The sequence below is a fragment of the Helianthus annuus genome, chromosome 13 (genome assembly GCF_002127325.2).
Source record: "Helianthus annuus cultivar XRQ/B chromosome 13, HanXRQr2.0-SUNRISE, whole genome shotgun sequence".
In the NCBI taxonomy this organism is placed as follows: Eukaryota; Viridiplantae; Streptophyta; class Magnoliopsida; order Asterales; family Asteraceae; genus Helianthus; species Helianthus annuus.
The window spans coordinates 76,740,325-76,758,274 of NC_035445.2; the positions used below are offsets into that span (position 1 = coordinate 76,740,325).

At 37.6% G+C, this 17,950-nt stretch overlaps 2 protein-coding genes across 4 annotated transcripts; one reads left to right on the plus strand and one right to left on the minus strand.

The window, feature by feature from the left end:
- The first annotated feature begins 5,093 nt into the window (after positions 1–5,093).
- LOC110904864 lies at positions 5,094–10,072 on the plus strand. 3 transcript variants are annotated; one of them, XM_022150741.2, is made up of 4 exons: positions 5,094–5,194; positions 5,424–5,508; positions 8,011–8,401; positions 9,513–10,072. In XM_022150741.2, exons 3-4 carry the CDS (start codon positions 8,030–8,032, stop codon positions 9,912–9,914), a joined length of 774 nt encoding a protein of 257 aa, XP_022006433.1. In that variant the 5' UTR covers positions 5,094–5,194; positions 5,424–5,508; positions 8,011–8,029; the 3' UTR covers positions 9,915–10,072. The 3 variants fall into 3 exon arrangements, with proteins under 3 accessions (XP_022006433.1, XP_022006432.1, XP_022006434.1); XM_022150740.2 differs by having other exon boundaries at positions 5,112–5,508; XM_022150742.2 differs by lacking the exons at positions 5,094–5,194; positions 5,424–5,508 and adding an exon at positions 6,697–7,195.
- A 736-nt stretch (positions 10,073–10,808) lies between these two features.
- Positions 10,809–13,115, minus strand: LOC110904865. The gene is made up of 2 exons (XM_022150743.2): positions 12,393–13,115; positions 10,809–11,084 (listed from the first exon to the last, which is right to left on the minus strand). The coding sequence occupies exons 1-2, from the start codon at positions 13,016–13,018 to the stop codon at positions 11,078–11,080; spliced, it is 633 nt and encodes a 210-aa protein (XP_022006435.1). The 5' UTR covers positions 13,019–13,115; the 3' UTR covers positions 10,809–11,077.
- Positions 13,116–17,950: the final 4,835 nt, after the last annotated feature.

Below are 17,950 nucleotides of genomic sequence, written 5' to 3' on the forward strand. Positions count from 1 at the left end.
CTGTTGACTTTTTCTAAGCACGTTTGACTCGACATTCGGACTAGTTAGAGTGGGAATCAGAGGGTGCCCTTTTAGGGTTTTAAAGCCCACATGATTACCAACATATAACTATCTTTGATTCGACAAACCACTGGACCATTTGTGATTTGTCGTAAAGTCAATCGTTAATTACGACGGATTGACTTTTAAGCTAAAACTATGGAAAACTAAGCCACAAAGGGTTAGGCATACTTACAGAAGCTTGGTGCACGACCAGAGATGTTAGAAGAATGCTCTTGAGCTTCAGGAATGATCAAGAAAGCAGGTTTGAGGTGTGTTGAACAATGGTGCACTACATTGCCTTTTATCGTGAAAAATGGTGCACAATATCATTACAACTCAACCTATAATTGCTCATGGATGATCAGCAGTTGTCCCTGAGTGTTAGGGGACATGTAGGGGGCGCCCATGCTTCAATTAATGCATCCAAGGTCGGTTACAAGCTCAAACAGTGAATCTGTGATGTTTTCTGCATCTGGCACTTTGACGCGGCCCGCATTAAGGATCAGGCTACTTAGACGCGGGCCGCCTGAATCCTGAATCCTTATGTCAGTAAACGTATCTTCATATAGCGCGCGGCCCGCATTAGCTTGCTTGTTTCTTTAACGCGGCCCGCCTGAAGCCTGTAATTCAAGATTTTCAAATCTTTCGTAATCATTGACCTGACCTTTCGGTTTCGAAGGGGTAACTTTGCGATTTGGGCCTCGATTATTTACGAATAAGGGCCTCGTGACTTTTACCCGTGCTGTTAAGTCCCCAGTTAGTTTAATTACTATCCGAAAAGCCTTAACTTTTATTGTTGACGCTTTTAACCCCTCACATACGAAATTGATCATAACTTTCTCGTTTTAAAACGGAACTTTGCAAAATTTATATCGTACATTCTAGTGAGCGTAAATTACTGTTACAAAGTCTCAGGTTTGTCAAAGGGTCACTCAGAGGTATAAATTAAACATGTTGACACATTTAACCCCTGTAGTTTGTAATCTCTCACTTTCTTCCACATTCTGTTCCGTATGATCCATGATTCATTCGTTTGAAGGTACGAGCATCATTTAGGGTTACTATACAGTATATTTACCCCTCGTTGACATTTCTAACCCTCGAATTTACATACTTTCAAGGTTTGTCAACTTTAGTCCTTTATTTAGTATTTAATACCACGTGTAAACCTAAGACACGTGTCGATACATTATTGGACACAAAATTTCGAGGTGTTACAGGTGGAGTGGTGGCAAAGTGGGATAGAGGTGGTTTGCCAAGGGACGCCTTTGAAGTGAGCCAAACACCCCTATTCATAGCCTAAAACAGAAGCCCAGCCACGGACCCGTGTCCGTTAGACACGCCCCCGTGGCCATCTCCTTTCTCTTCCTTCATTAATTGCAATTGTCTGCATTAGGCTCCACACGACCCCGTGTGAAGAAGCGTATCTGTACTATCAAGATTTGCAAGATTATGCAAATCTTAGCGTTGCCCACGCCCCGTGCTGAGCTGGGCATGCCCCCGTGGTGAGCATAGAAGCTTCCACAACTTTGTCCATTTCTGCAGACATCTGACCACGCCCCCGTGTCCAGTGGGCACGGGCCGTGGTCAGCCTTCTGTTTCTTGTTTTTGCTTGTGGAGATGCTGTCGAGGGGTCGGGCATGCCACATTTATTTCTTTTCTTTGTATTTATGTTAGTTTTTGCTGCATATTTGTTCATTTTGTTCGTTTAAGCTCATTTGGTCCTGAAAATACAAAAGGAAGACAAAAACACACTTTTTCCAACATTAGTACTAAAAAGGGTTAGTTTTATGCCTCATTTTATGTAATTTATATGTTGCATTTTATACACATCACTAACCGCTCTCGTATGTTATACGTGTTTCGATGAATGCTTGTATGTTATGTTTACACAGTGATTGTTGTCTGGCACATTAGCAGCGATAGTACTATAGTTTGGACTCAACACCTGTCGTGGACAGGGGTTGTTAAGGGTTTTACTTCACATGGTCACAGTGGTGATAATGTGTTGCGCATTCGACAACTCGCAGTCATGTCGGTTGCATATGTCATTGTCAATAGCTTACTTGCTTCACTTTTCTACCTGTTACATGCTAGTTATGCGTAAACGCTTTCGCTATACTATATGCTATTAAACTTGTGTACTCACCTTTAAACTACGTGTATTGATCTTATTTTAACGTATGTGAGAGGTGTCTAGGATGCTATGTTTGCTGATCGTTATGGAAATCAAGTTAGGTAGTTTAGAAACCCACGAATAAAATTTGAGACTTCGGAACTGTTATTTGTCTTTGAGAACAATATATGTAATAACTATTTTTACTTTATATGTTGATGGTATGGGACGTTAACGATTAATATAATGTCATTAATAGTGTTATGGATTATCTTGGACAATTTGCTTTGCTCAGTGTCACACCCCGATGTTTCCGCCATCGGTTGGGATGTGACATAGTTAATACCTAAAATTATCAAATTGCCCTCATGTGCAATGCATATAACTAGAGTTAACTCAAAATTTTAACTGAGTTAGTGCTAAAGGACGTACGGTGTAATGTTTTTAACAAAGAAAGGATTGTAACTGTAATTATTGAAGTTAAAGGTCATACATTGCAATCCGATACGAACATAAATGACGAAAATTGTAATTTACCATTAACACTATCTATGTTGTTTTTCTATCTAGTAATTTATTTTATATTTTATACCTCATTTTAACGACATCTATTTTGTTATTTATTTTGTTATGTTATTACTAGTTTTAATACCTTCAATTCATATATTTTATATTTTATATCTTTATTTCTAATAGCATTTATATTGTTGTGTTCCTAGCATTTATATTGTTGTGTTACTATGTTTTATACCTTCAATTCATGTATTTCATTTATTTATACATCAATTTTATGTTTTTATACCTTAATTTCCTTAGCTTTGCTATTGATGGGATTTACTGAGGATGCTGATGATACCTTAATTTCGTTATTTAAAAAAAAAGTTTTAACTCAAGTTTGATTTTTGGCTATTAACCGAGTTAAATGAACCGAACCAAAATCGTCAATATAGTGGAATAAACCAAACTGATTAACCGAAAACCAATTAGTTAATAAAATAGACTAACTAATGATTTCAGTTGAATACAATAATCGAACCAACCGAACCATGTACACTCTATGTAATTTACGTGCTTTGATTTAATAATAAAAAAAGTCGAGCGAACTTCGTTCAGTCTTATATTATTTGTGTTCGATCAATGCCTGATTTCCAACAGAGGAACCCGGACTCACAAAGAATCAAATATCAACACAACAATCAAATCATTGGACACCAGACCCAAACACCAGTCAATTTGCAGCATATCCAACCTCTAGTCAACTTTTCTTTTTTGAGTGATTTAGTTAGTTGATTTTCTTGTAATTGATCTAGACTCTTGTAGTTGTAGTTATACATTTTATAATGAGGTGTTTTTGAGTTGATTACCTACCTTTTTTACTATTATATTTTGAGACGATTAATTAAGCTGTTGTTTTGTTTAACCTGATCATGATTTTGGACTATTCTGTCGAACAAGCTTGTGATGATGGCTAGTTTTTGCATTTTGGTTAAATTCTTCATGCAAAACATGCCTTTAATCTTTGGTGTCATATTTTATTTTCTTATAATCTACTATATCGGGTCATGTTCTTTTTGAGACTGTTATCATGCTACTTTTTATGGTATCCTTTATGCAAGCATGTCATCGCTTCGTCTGCTGCAACGCAACAGTATCGCAGACTCCGCAACGCAGGGAACCAATTCTAGCTTTTCTTAAATTGCGAGATTCAAACACGAATATCCCAGAAAGTAAGAAAGTAAGATTAGTGCTTACGACCCCAACCAAACCACTTTTGTTCACAAAGTGAAAACAAACTGCAAATGAGGTAGTGGTGGAGTGGTTGGGGGAAAGACTTGGTGTTCCTTGTGACCCAGGTTCGACTCTCACTCTCCCCATTATTTTATGCGGCATCCAGGTGAATGGTGAATACGGGTGGCGTCGGTTCGTCTTGGATGGGAGGCGAGGTTTTAACGATTATCCACTGTCGTGCCTTCGGGCGGGTGGAGGTTGGGTTTCTGCGAATCTGGGTGAGCTAAGGGGCTGACGACAGTCGAGTAGTCGACCTTGGCCACAGTGCCCGGTGTCACAGTGATTGACACACCATTCCTTGCCATTAAAAAAAAAAGAAAACAAACTTAAATTAAATAATTAAGATAGTAAATACAAGTGACAACCTTCAATTAAGGGCATGTTTGGCTTAACTTATTGCTGACTTTTCCAAAAGTCCTTTTAACAAAAATAAGTCAGATAATCCTGACTTTTACCTTCAAAAAAGGACTTTTGCCTTTAAAATGGAAAGCCAAACACTTCTAAAAGGACTTTTGCCCCTTCAAAAGTCCTTTTTTCTTCAAAATAAGGAACCCCAAACACCCACTAAAGCAACAAAAAAGACTTAAATAGTAATTAAGATAGTAAATACAAGTGACCACCTTCAATTAAAGCAACACAAACTAAAATTATACATCTTTTTTTTTTTTTAAACTTCAATTTCATTCAAACACTACACCGACCAACGGCACAAACAAACCTTACAACATATGAAGAGGATATTTACATCAATCTTTCCATCCTAGGTTATTAAAACGAGACCTACTTTTAAGTCATAAGTACGTAAACGATTTCACACTCGCGACTATGTCGCCTATTTTAACTTCCTTGCCTTTGAAAATTTTCTTATTGCGCGCCTTCCAAATACACCACTCTGTGCACTGTCTTCTTGCCCATTTCCCCCCTGCTTCTGACTTAGATATCTTCAATAAGTGTTGCACTTGAAAAGCGAAAATCGGCTCTAATATTATACATCTCATGAAATAATTTCTATGTTTACGACTAGAAAGCAAAAAACACAAGATAAATTCTACAGAAATATCTTTGCAAAAACATGTAAATACTCCATAATTGAAGGGTATAATTGCAGATAATCTATATAAAATTACAAATACATGTCATCTACTACCTTATCCGTTCTTTATTCTTACACAAATATCTTTTTATATCTATACAAACCTCAATCTCCATAACCACTTTCTTCATCCAAACTCGATCCCCAAAATTCATGTAATCAAACATACATTTATTTTGACAAAATTAGGGTTTCAAGAGCAGCGAACAATGCCTTCAATCGAATTACTTTCACAACCTAATTCTACATCTTTTAATGGCGATTGTTCGTGTTCGCATCGTTTAATACATCGTCTTCATAAAAAATCGTCATTGTAATCGTAGCTTGTTCCTGTAATTAACTGAATCAGTTTATTCTTCTTTGTTGTTATAATTTGTTTTTCAGTCGGTGAATCAAAGTTGTTGTTTGTTTCGAGATCGTTTTTGACGTTCGGACGGTTCTAGTTTGACGGAGAATAAGAATTAAGAAGGTAACATGTTTACTGCACTTATTCAGTTATTGATCTGATATGTATTTTACCTTTTTTTTTGCTTTAGATTGATCGTTTATGATTTGATCCATAAATTTCTTTGTTATTTAGTTGTTGTTTTGTTTATTTTGAAAACATGAGTTATTGTAATATGACTGATTTCTTAACATATTATCGTTTTATTCTCAATAATCAAAGAATTTACATCGAGACATAAGGTAAACGGGCAACAACGCGCACTGCGCAAACTAAGTCTTTTAAAAACTACTTCCATATATTATCGGGGTCATAACATTACTTTGTATGACCCTTTGAACTCGGCTAAGTAGGTCGACAACCTAAGGCGTAAGGAACCCAAAAGTATTAAAAGCAAATGGAATAAACACGTGCTCGTTGTCAAGGCACGCTTTCTCGTGTTTGGTCACTTTGCCTGAGACAGCCTTTAAAGCAGCCTCTGACCCACCGTGAAAGCACTACCCCTAAATCCACAAGCGGGGAATTTATTTATTTTTGGGTATGTTTGGCATGGAGCTTTTAGGAGCTTTTAGGAGCTTCTAGCTTTAAGCTTTTAAGAAAAAACTCATACTCAATAAAAAGTCTTGTTTGGTTGAAGAAGCTTTAAGCTTTTAGGTTAGGAGCTTTAAGCTTTTGGTTGAACGCTACTACTAGTAGCGTTTAGAAGGAGCTACAAGCTTTTAGGGAAAAAATGACTATTTTAACCTCTAAAAATAGGAAACTTTTTAATGCACCAACTTTCTAAATTTTTAGTTATGTCCATTTTGGTAATTTTATACATTTTATTAAAAGCTCCAGCTACTCTACCAAACACCAAATATATCTAAAAAGCTACAGCTACTAACTACCAGCTACAGCTACCTTGGTTTAAAAAAGCGCGAAGCGCTCCGAAGCGTTTTGGTTCCAAAAGCTTTAAGCGAAGCTTCAAGCGCGAAGCGAGAGCTTCACGTATACGAAGCGCTCCATATTATATATAATTATATATAATGTTAATTTTATATATATGTATAAAAAATAGCTATCCATATTATATATATGTATTTTGTAATGTTAATTTTGTACTTTTATGCATAAATTAAAAAGTTTAAGGACCAAATGTAACTACTGAAGATAGAGGGGGTTAAATGTTTAAATAGACAAACTATCTTTACACTTTTTAAGTAAAAAGTTAGAAGTTTTAAGGACTGAATGTAAACTAATGAAAGATAGAGGGGTTAAATGTTTAAAAACCTTAACTTATAAAAACCCTAAAAACCTAAAAGACATATACGCAGCCGTCAGCATCTTCTCTCTTCTTCTTCTTCCCCCTTCTTCCTGGTTTCCGGCTGAAAGCAACTCCGTCGCCGGAAGTTGTCGCTTAAAAAATGGCCCAAATATTAAAAAATGGCCCAAATAGTCATCTGATTGGCTGGAGCGTCGCTTCACAGCTTCAACGCTTCACCGCTTAAAGCTCGCTTCAGCTCGCTTCATGTAATGCAGCGCTTCAGAGCCAAAAAAGCGTTTTTCCGATCGCTTCATCGCTTCATCGCCTCAAGCGTGCTTCAAGCGCGCTTTTTTAAACCAAGACAGCTACCAGCTTCCAGCCACCAGCTACCAGCTTACAGCTAGCAGCCACCAGCTACTTTTGCCAAACATACCCTTTATAATGTGATCATATTGTAAGCTTAATAAGGTAATCTCATAGGTTCCTTTGAAGATTAAAATGCTTTTGTAGATTTTTCCGGAATAAAATGCCAAATTTGGCCATATTTAGGACTTTGCACTTTTTGTTGCTATATATGCATTTGGAATAATGGTTATCATGTTAGGGTGTGAAGTTAATGAAGTAGCACGTCATTTTGGATTTAGTTGAGTGTGTAACGATTTCTATTGTCGTATCGGGTATGATTTTGTACTTTGTATGATACCATAGGCAAATCCGAGTCCGTTCTATCCGGTCATAAGATAAGCTTGTCAAAACATAAAAGGCGCGGATTTTAGAAGTCACGAAGGTTTTAAAAATTAAAGTAGTGCAACCCGACCGATTTTAGACGACACAAAGGCCTTAAGTTTACCCTTGTTACTTGCACTCAAAATATACAAGATCCTTGTTACTGCTGATGCTTAAGGTATATCAATATAATAAATCTAATTGTGTATATAGTAATATTTTCTTTCTGTTATGATACTCCGGACTCTTCATGGCATTAAACTTCACATCCAATGCGTCTTTTTTCAAGATGCACTTTGCATATTGTAGCGGATTCATGTGTCAATTGGATTGTTTGACAAATGTGCAATTCCAATAGTTGCACACGTGTGAGCTATATAGGCTTGCATATGCTGTTTCTGCAGCTTGTGCACTAATACGCTCATAAATAAATCAAAACAGCGACCCGCCCATTTGTTCATTATCTTAATTTATTCTCAGTGTTTTCAAATAGCATATGTACATGTTGACTTCTTGTCTAAAGTCTACCATGGATTCACACTTACATTTCTTTTCAGTTCTGGCGTTTTGATACAAATGGACGTTTGCTCTCACATTGGTTTCTCGGTTAATGATGTTAACAGCCTTCATGCGTTTCGTACGGATACCCTTAAATCCAGTTATGGACCCGTGGGTGATTTTTTAGTGGATGAACCTGCATATGGAGCTACCAAAATTTTGAAGATCCAAGTTGAAGATGAACGGAATTCGGTTTCCATACCATCGCATGAGGAAGATGTAATGCAGACGAAAAACGCGTGTTTAGAAGCTCAACAGAGTGAAATAATCACCAATACTCATCAGAGTGACGATGATATCGTAACCAGTGAAGTCATAACACATGATGATGATGATAATGATGATGCTAAATCTATTAATACTCATTGCTCAAGAGGTCAATCTCTACCAGTAAGTATCAACCTCATTTAATTTGAGTAAATTACGATTTTGGCCCCTGTGGTTATATCACTTTTACCCTATTAGCCCAAAAATAGAATTTTTTAACATATGTGCCCCCATGGTCTCTCTAACTAACTATTTTGGCCCCTGTGGTTAGACTCAGGGTAATGGGTTAAGTTAGACTCAGGGGCCAAAATAGTTAGTTATAGAGACCATGGGGGCACAAATGGGCCAAAATCGTAATTTACTCTTTTAATTTTGATGTGTATTAAGAGTATTACAATATCTTTTTGTAATCTTATTTGGCATATTAACCACCCTTAGAAAAATGTGAAAAAAGGTGTTTGTGAGTCAACTCAACCTGGGCCAGGCTGTTTTGAACCACAATATATATTACCATACCCATTTAAACCCGTTATCGACCTGTCCTTGTTGGAACACTAGGGTTACTTTTGGACTTTGTTGTGAATTGAAATACGTTTTTTTTTTTTTTTTTCATAATTAGGCCTGTAAACAAACCGAACGTTCATGAACTGTTCGTCAACTTGTTCGGTGGGAAGTTCGTTTATTTAATAAACAAACAAACTTGAACACAATTTGTTTTTCATTTAATTAAACAAACGAACATGAACAATTCGTTAACGTCCGTTTATTTACATTTGTTTATGTTCGTTTCAATTTGAATACACAACTAGTTATATTTGTATAAATATTAAACATAAAAGGAACTTTCTAACTACTTAGATAAATCTAACTAATTGGTAATTGCGCTTTTTATTAATAAAAATGGATTTCCAACGGAATTTATCGTTTAAGTTTTGTCAATTATGTTCATTTATGTTTGTTCAGTTATATTCATTTGTGTTGTTTATTGTTTGTTAATATGTCCGTTTAAGTTTGTTTATGTTCGTGAACTGTTCGTTTAGGTTTTAAATGAACGAACATAAACGAACATGAACATACTCATTTTTTTTAATAAACGAACATGAACAAAAAAATGCCTTCAATTATATGTTCATGTTTGTGTTCGGTTAAAGTTAAATGAACAAACACGAACATGCCTCTGTTTGTGTTCGTTCGGTTCATTTATAGGGCTATTCATAATAATAAATTCTTACAGGAACATTTAAAGCCTGTATCTGCCATGAAAGGCAGCCGTGAGAAACGTGGATTGAGCCCACCGAAGCAGCTGACCGTGAAGTGGGCCCCAGATGTGTATGATCCGCTCCCAATGCCATCATTACATATAGTAATCAACAGGCCACATAGACATGGTAAAAAGAAGTCGAAGAGCAAGCAGAGAAACAGGAGTAAATCACGAGGAAGTAAAAGTAAAGACAAACAACAAGATGGTAAAGACACGTTGTGTGAACACACAGAGGAAGTTTCCCATGTTTCCGAGATCCAACAGCCAAGTGATATCGACTTCCTTCCAGGATTTACTGGCGTTTTCTCTGAGGGTAGTTTTGTCAATTCACATGGCTCGGTCTTGCACCTCTCATCGGTCACAGAGACCACCTAGCCATCTACAATCATAATCGGTTTGTTTGTATTTCATAAGATCCTTAAACAATGATATTATATCATAGCATTGTATTTAGTAAGTGGCGAAATAGTTTATTCAGAACAACGTATTTCGTTTATTATAATCATACGCGCTCGAAACAGCTTTTTGTTGTAGCATCACATCCCAAGGTGTCAGTTATTTGATGTAGGCTACGAAAATTAGATATACGGAAGGGATTGCTATGATCAGGGATGAATATGGTTGCGATAAACAGGTAAATCCAATAGTTGGGGATTAAAAGTTTTACTTAAGGTTGTTAGTTTGGTTTGATGAATATTTATGATACCGTTGTTGAAGCATGCGCTCATAGCAAGATTGATGCGCCGTCAGAGTGTCCGCAAGGACTCAAGACCCTTTTAATCGGTTGTTTGATGCACCGTTAGAGTGTCCACAAGGACTCGAGACCCTTTTAATCGGTTGTTCATGATCTTTACGGCTCATGAAGATCATAAATAAACAGTGATATCATAGAGTTTGTATTAGTATCGAATTCGTTTATCCTGATATGGTTTCTATAAACCAAGTAAATCTATTAGATTTCCACGACGTTAATATGTCGGGTTTGATGAATGTTTATGCTACTCGAAGCCTGTTATAGTTTTGTAGTTGTTGAAGCGTGAGCTAAGCGTCAAGCTACAAACGTCACACAAAAGCGTGAGTGGTTCATTTCGAAAGGGTACTTAGTTGGGACACTAAACGCTACGACTTGTATGATAGATCGATGCAATATTCGTAACGTCAAAGCACCGAACTGATTTTAATCTGATTTGTATCGGACCGATTCTATACAAGTTTAATAATGACATCTCACTATTATCTCTGTATCACATACTCAAAAGCAACCATATCAACAAGGGTGAATTAACAAAGTTTCCATTCACAACAACGGTGAAAAAGATCATTCTGTTTAGCATATTGAATGCCGAAAAACTAGTTTATGAACATGAGAACAAAATATTGTCTATTTCGGAAGTATCAAAATCTTGATTTTGCACTAAAGACCTACGTTGGAGAATTGTTTATTCGAACCCCAAACCCGCTGATGGTCTCCGCATAGATCAGCAAGCAATTATAAAAGCAAGGGACTCCTTGTGGCTTTTTTGATACAAACGGGTCGTCTAGACGCTGCCAACAATATAAAACAGTTAGTATGCAAGTTAAATAATATTAAATTTTTCCATGAAAGATGGTATAGCACAGATAACCATGAAAATCAGAAAGTTTCATACGATTTATTGATATACTTTGCTACTTATGAGTTAACATCTTCTATTAGAGCATTAATAACTAACGTATTTAGCACGTAACACTTAAGTATAGCCAATTCTGATGCATTATTGCATATGCAATTACGATTACTAGAACAAAGTTTCATCGGAAAGGTTAAATACACATGAATCTTAGATAGACATAGAAGAGTATTTACGACCGAAAATGTAGCCTAGAAAACATAGGAAATTCATATAGTCTAATTACCATCTAAGCTAACAAAATTACATCACCCAAAATCATCAAGAAGTATATGTGATCATGATCAAGAAAGATCCCAACGGCACACATATTTGAGCACAAAAAATATATCACCCAAGATCATCAAGAAGATCATCTGTGATCATGATCAAGAAAGATCCTAACGACGCACATATCTGAGCACAAAAAAAATATATACCACCCAAGATCATCAAGAAGATCACCTGTGATCATGATCAAGAAAGATCCCGACACACATATTTGAGCACAAAAATATACCACCCAAGATCATCAAGATCATTTGTGATCATGATCAAGAAAGGTCCCAACGACACACATATTTGAGCACAAACGATATACCACCCAAGATCATCAAGATCATTTTTTATCATGATCAGGAAAGATCCCAACGACACACATATTTGAGCACAAAAAAAAAAATACATACCACCCAAGATCAAGAAGAAGATCATATGATCATGATCAAGAAAGATCCCAACGACACACATATTTGAGCACAAAAAAATATATACCACCCAAGATCATCAAGAAAATCATATGATCATGATCAAGAAAGATCCCAACGATACACATATTTAAGCACAAAACAATATATCCCTTATGATCATTAAGAAGAACATTAGATCATGATCGAGAAAGATCCAACGACATGCATATTTAAGCATAAAATTCCCGGAACGCAAGATAATCAAGAAGATCATGATCAAGAAAAATCCCATTTTAAACACATATTCAAGCAAATAATTCCTGAAATCCTAACAACAATCTTTAACTTGATAAGGTTTTCTAAGCTACTAACAAATACGAGACAGCAAACAACCTTCTAAGCCACAAAATTATACTACTTCTCATCATTAATCCAAATTTCAAACTCAAATCACTAAATTCACAATCTTTAACCACTAAAACAAAAACTCATAATCATTAAACAATTAAACAAACCTCGGTGACCCGACATTCACATTCCTCCTCACTATCCGCCCCAAACCGGAACCTGAACCGCCGGACTCGTCACTCGCTCCAATCAACTCCTTCAACCCAAAGTTAACAACTTTCTCATCCACATCATCATCTTTCACCTCATTCTTCACCTTCTTCCCAACAACATCCCCCCTCAACCTCTCAAAATAATTCCCATAAATATACTCCGGATTATACCCATTCTCCTCATCAAACAACATAACATGCCCATGCCACTCCCACACCCGGTATTCTGACCCGGGTTCCACATGGTACCCGACACAAATATGGTGTTCCCCAATATTAACCGCCTGACCCGAATTAGGTTTCAGGGTTTGCTCACTTTCCCCTTTGAGAATAATCTTGATCACCTCTTTTTCGAGCTTTGATTCCTCAATTTGGAGGTGGGTTTTGGTGGGGTTTTCGTCATCGTCTTCTTCGGTGTCTGAGATGTTGTTGATTGTGTCGAATAATAGGTCTTCTAGGGTTTGGTTTAGGATTGGGGATAATTGGGGTTGAAGAGGGTTTTGTGGGCGGATTTGGAGGCGGTTCATTAGGGTTTGGAGCAGGAGGTTGTCGAAATTAGATGTGTTTGTGTGGGGATTCATGGTTTCAGGGGGTGATTTGATGGGTGTGTGTGTGTGTTAGGGGATTTAGGGTTTTTGAACGAGGGTTTATCAGGTTATTTGTTATTGTGGATTCACGATGGATGGATATTTGAATAATAGGTAAATAAGTTGTGGAAGTTATGTAATGGTCCCTGGATTTTTCCATTGTGTGCATTTCTTGTCACTTGTTTGTAAACGAATCGAACGTTCAGCAAAGCAAACAGTTTGTAAACTGTTTGGCGGGAAGTATGATTACCTTAGTTCGTTTAGTTAACGAAAGTTTCAATTTATAAGTCTTATTTTCTGAGAATAATATATGATTAAAGTGATAAAAATTATTCTTCATATATTTATCCTTTAGATTCGATGTTCTCTAAAGCAACATAAGTTTTAGTCTTCTAGATCTTCAACTTGCTACTAGATCTTTGAACATTTCATGATGCGGCAATCTTCACCTTTGTATCACAACTAGTTGATGCCCCGCCCGCTTTGCGGGGCGATGACCGAATAATTCTCAATCAATCTAAAACGATGATAAGACCATATTTTTAGGCGCGGGACAAAAGTGTAATTTTTCAGAACAAATGAGCAAGTGTTAGGCAGCTCCTTGACACATGAAAAAATTAAATCTAGTCAACCAATTTAAAAAAAACTTTTATACTTTTGCAAAAAAACTAAAACGATGGGAAAAAAACGTAATTTTGAACTGAGAGCGAAATCATAATTTTTTTCAGGGATAAAATCGTAAATTAAATGGACCAATGAGGGAGTGCCAGACATCTGCCGGCATGACTGTAATTTTACACTGGGGGTAAATTTGTAATTTACCCAAGGAAAGAAAAAAAACCGTGGAGAAAATGTAAATTTAATTTGAGAGCAAAATTGCAACTTGGCTGTAAGGAAAAAAAAAACTAATGGCAAAAGTATAAATTTAAATAGGGCAAAATCGTAATTTTGAACCGAGGGCAAAATTGAAAGTTTTAGCTGGGAGCAAAGGCATAAATGTATTTTTAAGTCGGGGAGAAAACATAACTTTGAACTTGTTTTGGTCAAAAATCACACAAGGATAATGCAACCAAATCTGATTTTGTGAGGTATGATGCTTGGTTAATTGTATGAACAACAAGTATATGACATCAACGATGAACACCGAGATTTATACGAGGAAAAAGCCCTTGATCTTTAGAAGATCTCCGGCATAAAAAACCTCGGGTGATGAAAACTACCGATCACCAAGTGTATTGCAAAAACAATAGTGATCCTTGTACAACTTCGGAAGAAAACAAGCTCAATACATTGAATTGCTAGTGAAAGTGTGTGTTTTTGCTAAGTGTTTGCAGAGAATTCGTGTTTTGTGTGTTTTTTCTGTGGTGTGCACGAGTTGTACCTCTAATGAGCTGTTTTCCCCTTAAAAAGATAAGAAATAAACAACTAACTAACTTCCCGAAAAAGGTGGAAGTCACCCATGACCACCACTAACGGTTATTTCTTCAATATGCACGTGCCTAAAAGCATATTCCACGAGATTCCAGCAAAGAAGTAGTCCACTACGTCCATTATCTGCATTTACACATTAAAAACGTGACAATTGTAACAAAACATAAGTTCTGTTAAGGATCCTCGGACTCGTGATCCTCAGACTCGTGATCCTCAGACTCTGGATCCTCAGACTCTCTGCATCATCCATTAAGGATCCGTGATCCATGCCCAGTCTTAGGATAGATGATCCTTAACATAAAATTCATGCCCTAACAATTGCCCCCAATATGGCAGTTGTGATAAGGATTCACAGCTGTCATATTTCCGTCAGAAGCGGACTAGCCGTTGCTGCTGGTAACTAGTTGTTACACTGCCTGTCATCACTGATAAGACCTGCTATAATCATCATTGCAGAATATAGAGTTAGAGATAACTCCTCAAGTGCCTTTACAGATCAGAAGATCCTTCCGTTCATGGAGAATGAATCCTTCTACACAGTTTGCTATTAACCTTCCTGCACTTTAATTTCTACATAGACACTTTAACTGTTAGATAGCCTTATCCGGCCTGGGTGGATAGTCCACGGTTTTGCTGGTGAAATCCAGGCCAGATGATTTGATACATAATGAATGGGTAATAACATTAAACATTTTTAGCTACAACTGTTGTTGTTTCTTTCATCTTTATTTTTCATGTATGCTTTCTATTTTCAAAGATATCATCGCCAAACAACTGGAAAGTTATTGGAAATATGATGATAATGTTAAACTTTTAACAGAAAACTTGAAGTGTTCGAACAAATGTGGATCAATGACCCTTAACCAAAAAGAATAAGAGACAACTTACTGTTTTGGTCAAAAATCTAACGAGGATAATGCAACCAAACTCTTAGTTATGAGGAATGATGCTCGAAATGATGAACAATGATAAGGATCACTTAAATGTAAATTGCACAAGTGACACAAAGATTTATACGAGGAAAAAGCCCTTGATCAATGAATGATCTTCGGCATAAAAAACCTCGGGTGATGGAAACTACCGATCACCAAGTTCAAATTAACCAACCAATGTTTACAACTTCGGATAGTAACGAGCTAGGTACAAGGATCACTATGGTGTAATGTGCAAGAATGTGGGAAAAATGTGAAGTGTTTTGTCGAATGCTCAAGAGTGCAGATGTACGAGTGTGTGTAGCTGAAATTAGCCAAGTGTTCTAACTACTAGCTCGTTACCCCTTTTAAAAATAGAAGTTAACTAGCCTAACAAACTATCCGCAATTTGTGCCAAGCTCCCACGTTCTCCACAACGTCCATTTTCGATCAAACGTATGCGAAATAAGCGTGGAATATTCCTTAGTAACGTTGTCAAGACCAGGTCCAACTTGTAACTCCTGCAAAACAATACGAAATTCAAAGAGAACAATCGTTAGTATAAGGATCCTTAGGGTGATCCATGATCCTGATCCTGAAGCTCTTCTGAGGATCACTATCTGCCACAGAAGTAAGGATCACTATTAGGATATCATGTGAGGATCACAGGTCATTAAAAATCCTGCCCTAACAATTGCCCCCAAAATATAAGGAGTAATTATGTAACATTGACGAGTTATATTTTGCTGATCTTATTCGTAACTAACTAACGGATATATAGCCGTTGTAATCGAACTATCCGTTGCAATCCTGACGTCACGGAAGTGACAACCCTGCACAAATCATGATTATAAATAGAGATAGAGATAGGATCGTTTGCATTTAAAATCAAGAACTTCTCCCTTTATAACCGCATTTAGAAGATCAAACAGGTATTCTCCCCTTCATCTTCTTTCTTTTGCTTGCTCTGTTTCTCCTCTTATCTATTCCGTTCAAAATGTTGCTCCGGAACTCCCCTGCTAAAGATCACCGGAAGGAAAGCCCCTTCAAGAGTCAAGGGATCATCACAGATTCCACTAAAGAACGCTGTATTTTCACTGATCCTCAAATTGACAGGGTCCGGTATTGTTTTCCCGCAAACACTGTATTCAAACCCTATGATCCTTCTGCCCTGAGCGATCACACTTCTGATTCATGGGTTGCCTTCCCTGTGACCCCGTTTGCCATAGGTTACACGTATCCCTTTCCAGTTTTCACCCAATCCTTCTTTTCCCTGACTGGTATATCTTACATCCAAGCCATGCCGATGATCTGGAGGGTTTTACATACCCTTGAGAGGATCATCGAGCAGGAGGGGATAGATTTAGGCATGGCTGAGTTAGGGGAACTGTATGATCTTACCACCTTTGGTTCCCATCGTTATCTGTTCAAACGAAAACCTGTGGAGGAGCACCCAATCTTCAAGGCTACCAAAAACGACACCAACTGGAAGCGGCGCTTCTTTTTTGTGAGAAGAGATACCATCCCTGATGGGAAGGATTTACCCAAGAAATGGGCTACCCATGGTAGGATGGAGGATCCTGAGAAGGATCACCAGAGAACCTTTCTATATGAGGATCACTGATATTATTTTGCTTTCTTGTTGTGCAGTTATCTCCGTTTCACACCTTAGATTAACTCCTGCTGCAAAAGAGAGACTCTTGGCCTTCAAGAGACTTGATCCTGAAATAAGAACTTTCAAGACTACCACCCAAGATTCTCAGGAAGTATCATCTGGTTCTGTCACGATGTCAAGTAAGTATCCTTGTTTAAAGATTCAATTACATAATGAAATTCAAATAAAATTAAGATACTTATCTTGTTTTGGTTGTGTAGGTGCTGGAAAATCCACCAAGTCTGCTTCAAAGTTCAGCATCACCGATCTCACCAATGTCAAATCCTCGAGGAAGAAGACTCCTGCCAGCCCAACTGCTTCAATCCCCAAGGCACCCCTCAGAGGGAAGGGAGGCAAGAAGAGAAAGGCCTCCGAAGCTGAGGATCTGCAAGGCCTCCCCTTGATCCGCCAACAGTTCCTGGACTACTTCAACGAGGTAAGGATCACTGTCCCTGCTTGTGTATCCTGCTTGTTTGAGGATCATTTGGTTCTGACGTTATCCCTTGTCTTCCTTGCAGAAATTTGCTGAGATAGAGACCTATGCTGGCCATGTTGAGGATCAGGATAGCAAGATTGCTGATCTTCAACAGGTTGCTGTGCTGAAAGACCTCAAGATAGCCGATCTTCAGAAGGATCTCCAGGCCACCAAGAATGAAGCTGCCAAGATGCTGATCAACTTTGACTATAAGAAGCACGAGATCACCCAGGATGCTAAGGTCTCCGCCGCCATAGCAATGTACAAGATCCAGCTGCAAATGGCCATGGAAGCTCAGGATCCTGCTTTTGATAAGAGCACCTAGGACGTGGAGGGCTGGAAAGCAAGGCTAGCTGAACTGGAGGACGATGAAGAGGCCGAGGAGATCCTGACACTTGAGGCTGGAGGCAGTGGCAAGGATCAGGGTGGTGAGGCAAGTGGAGCTGGTGGTGAAG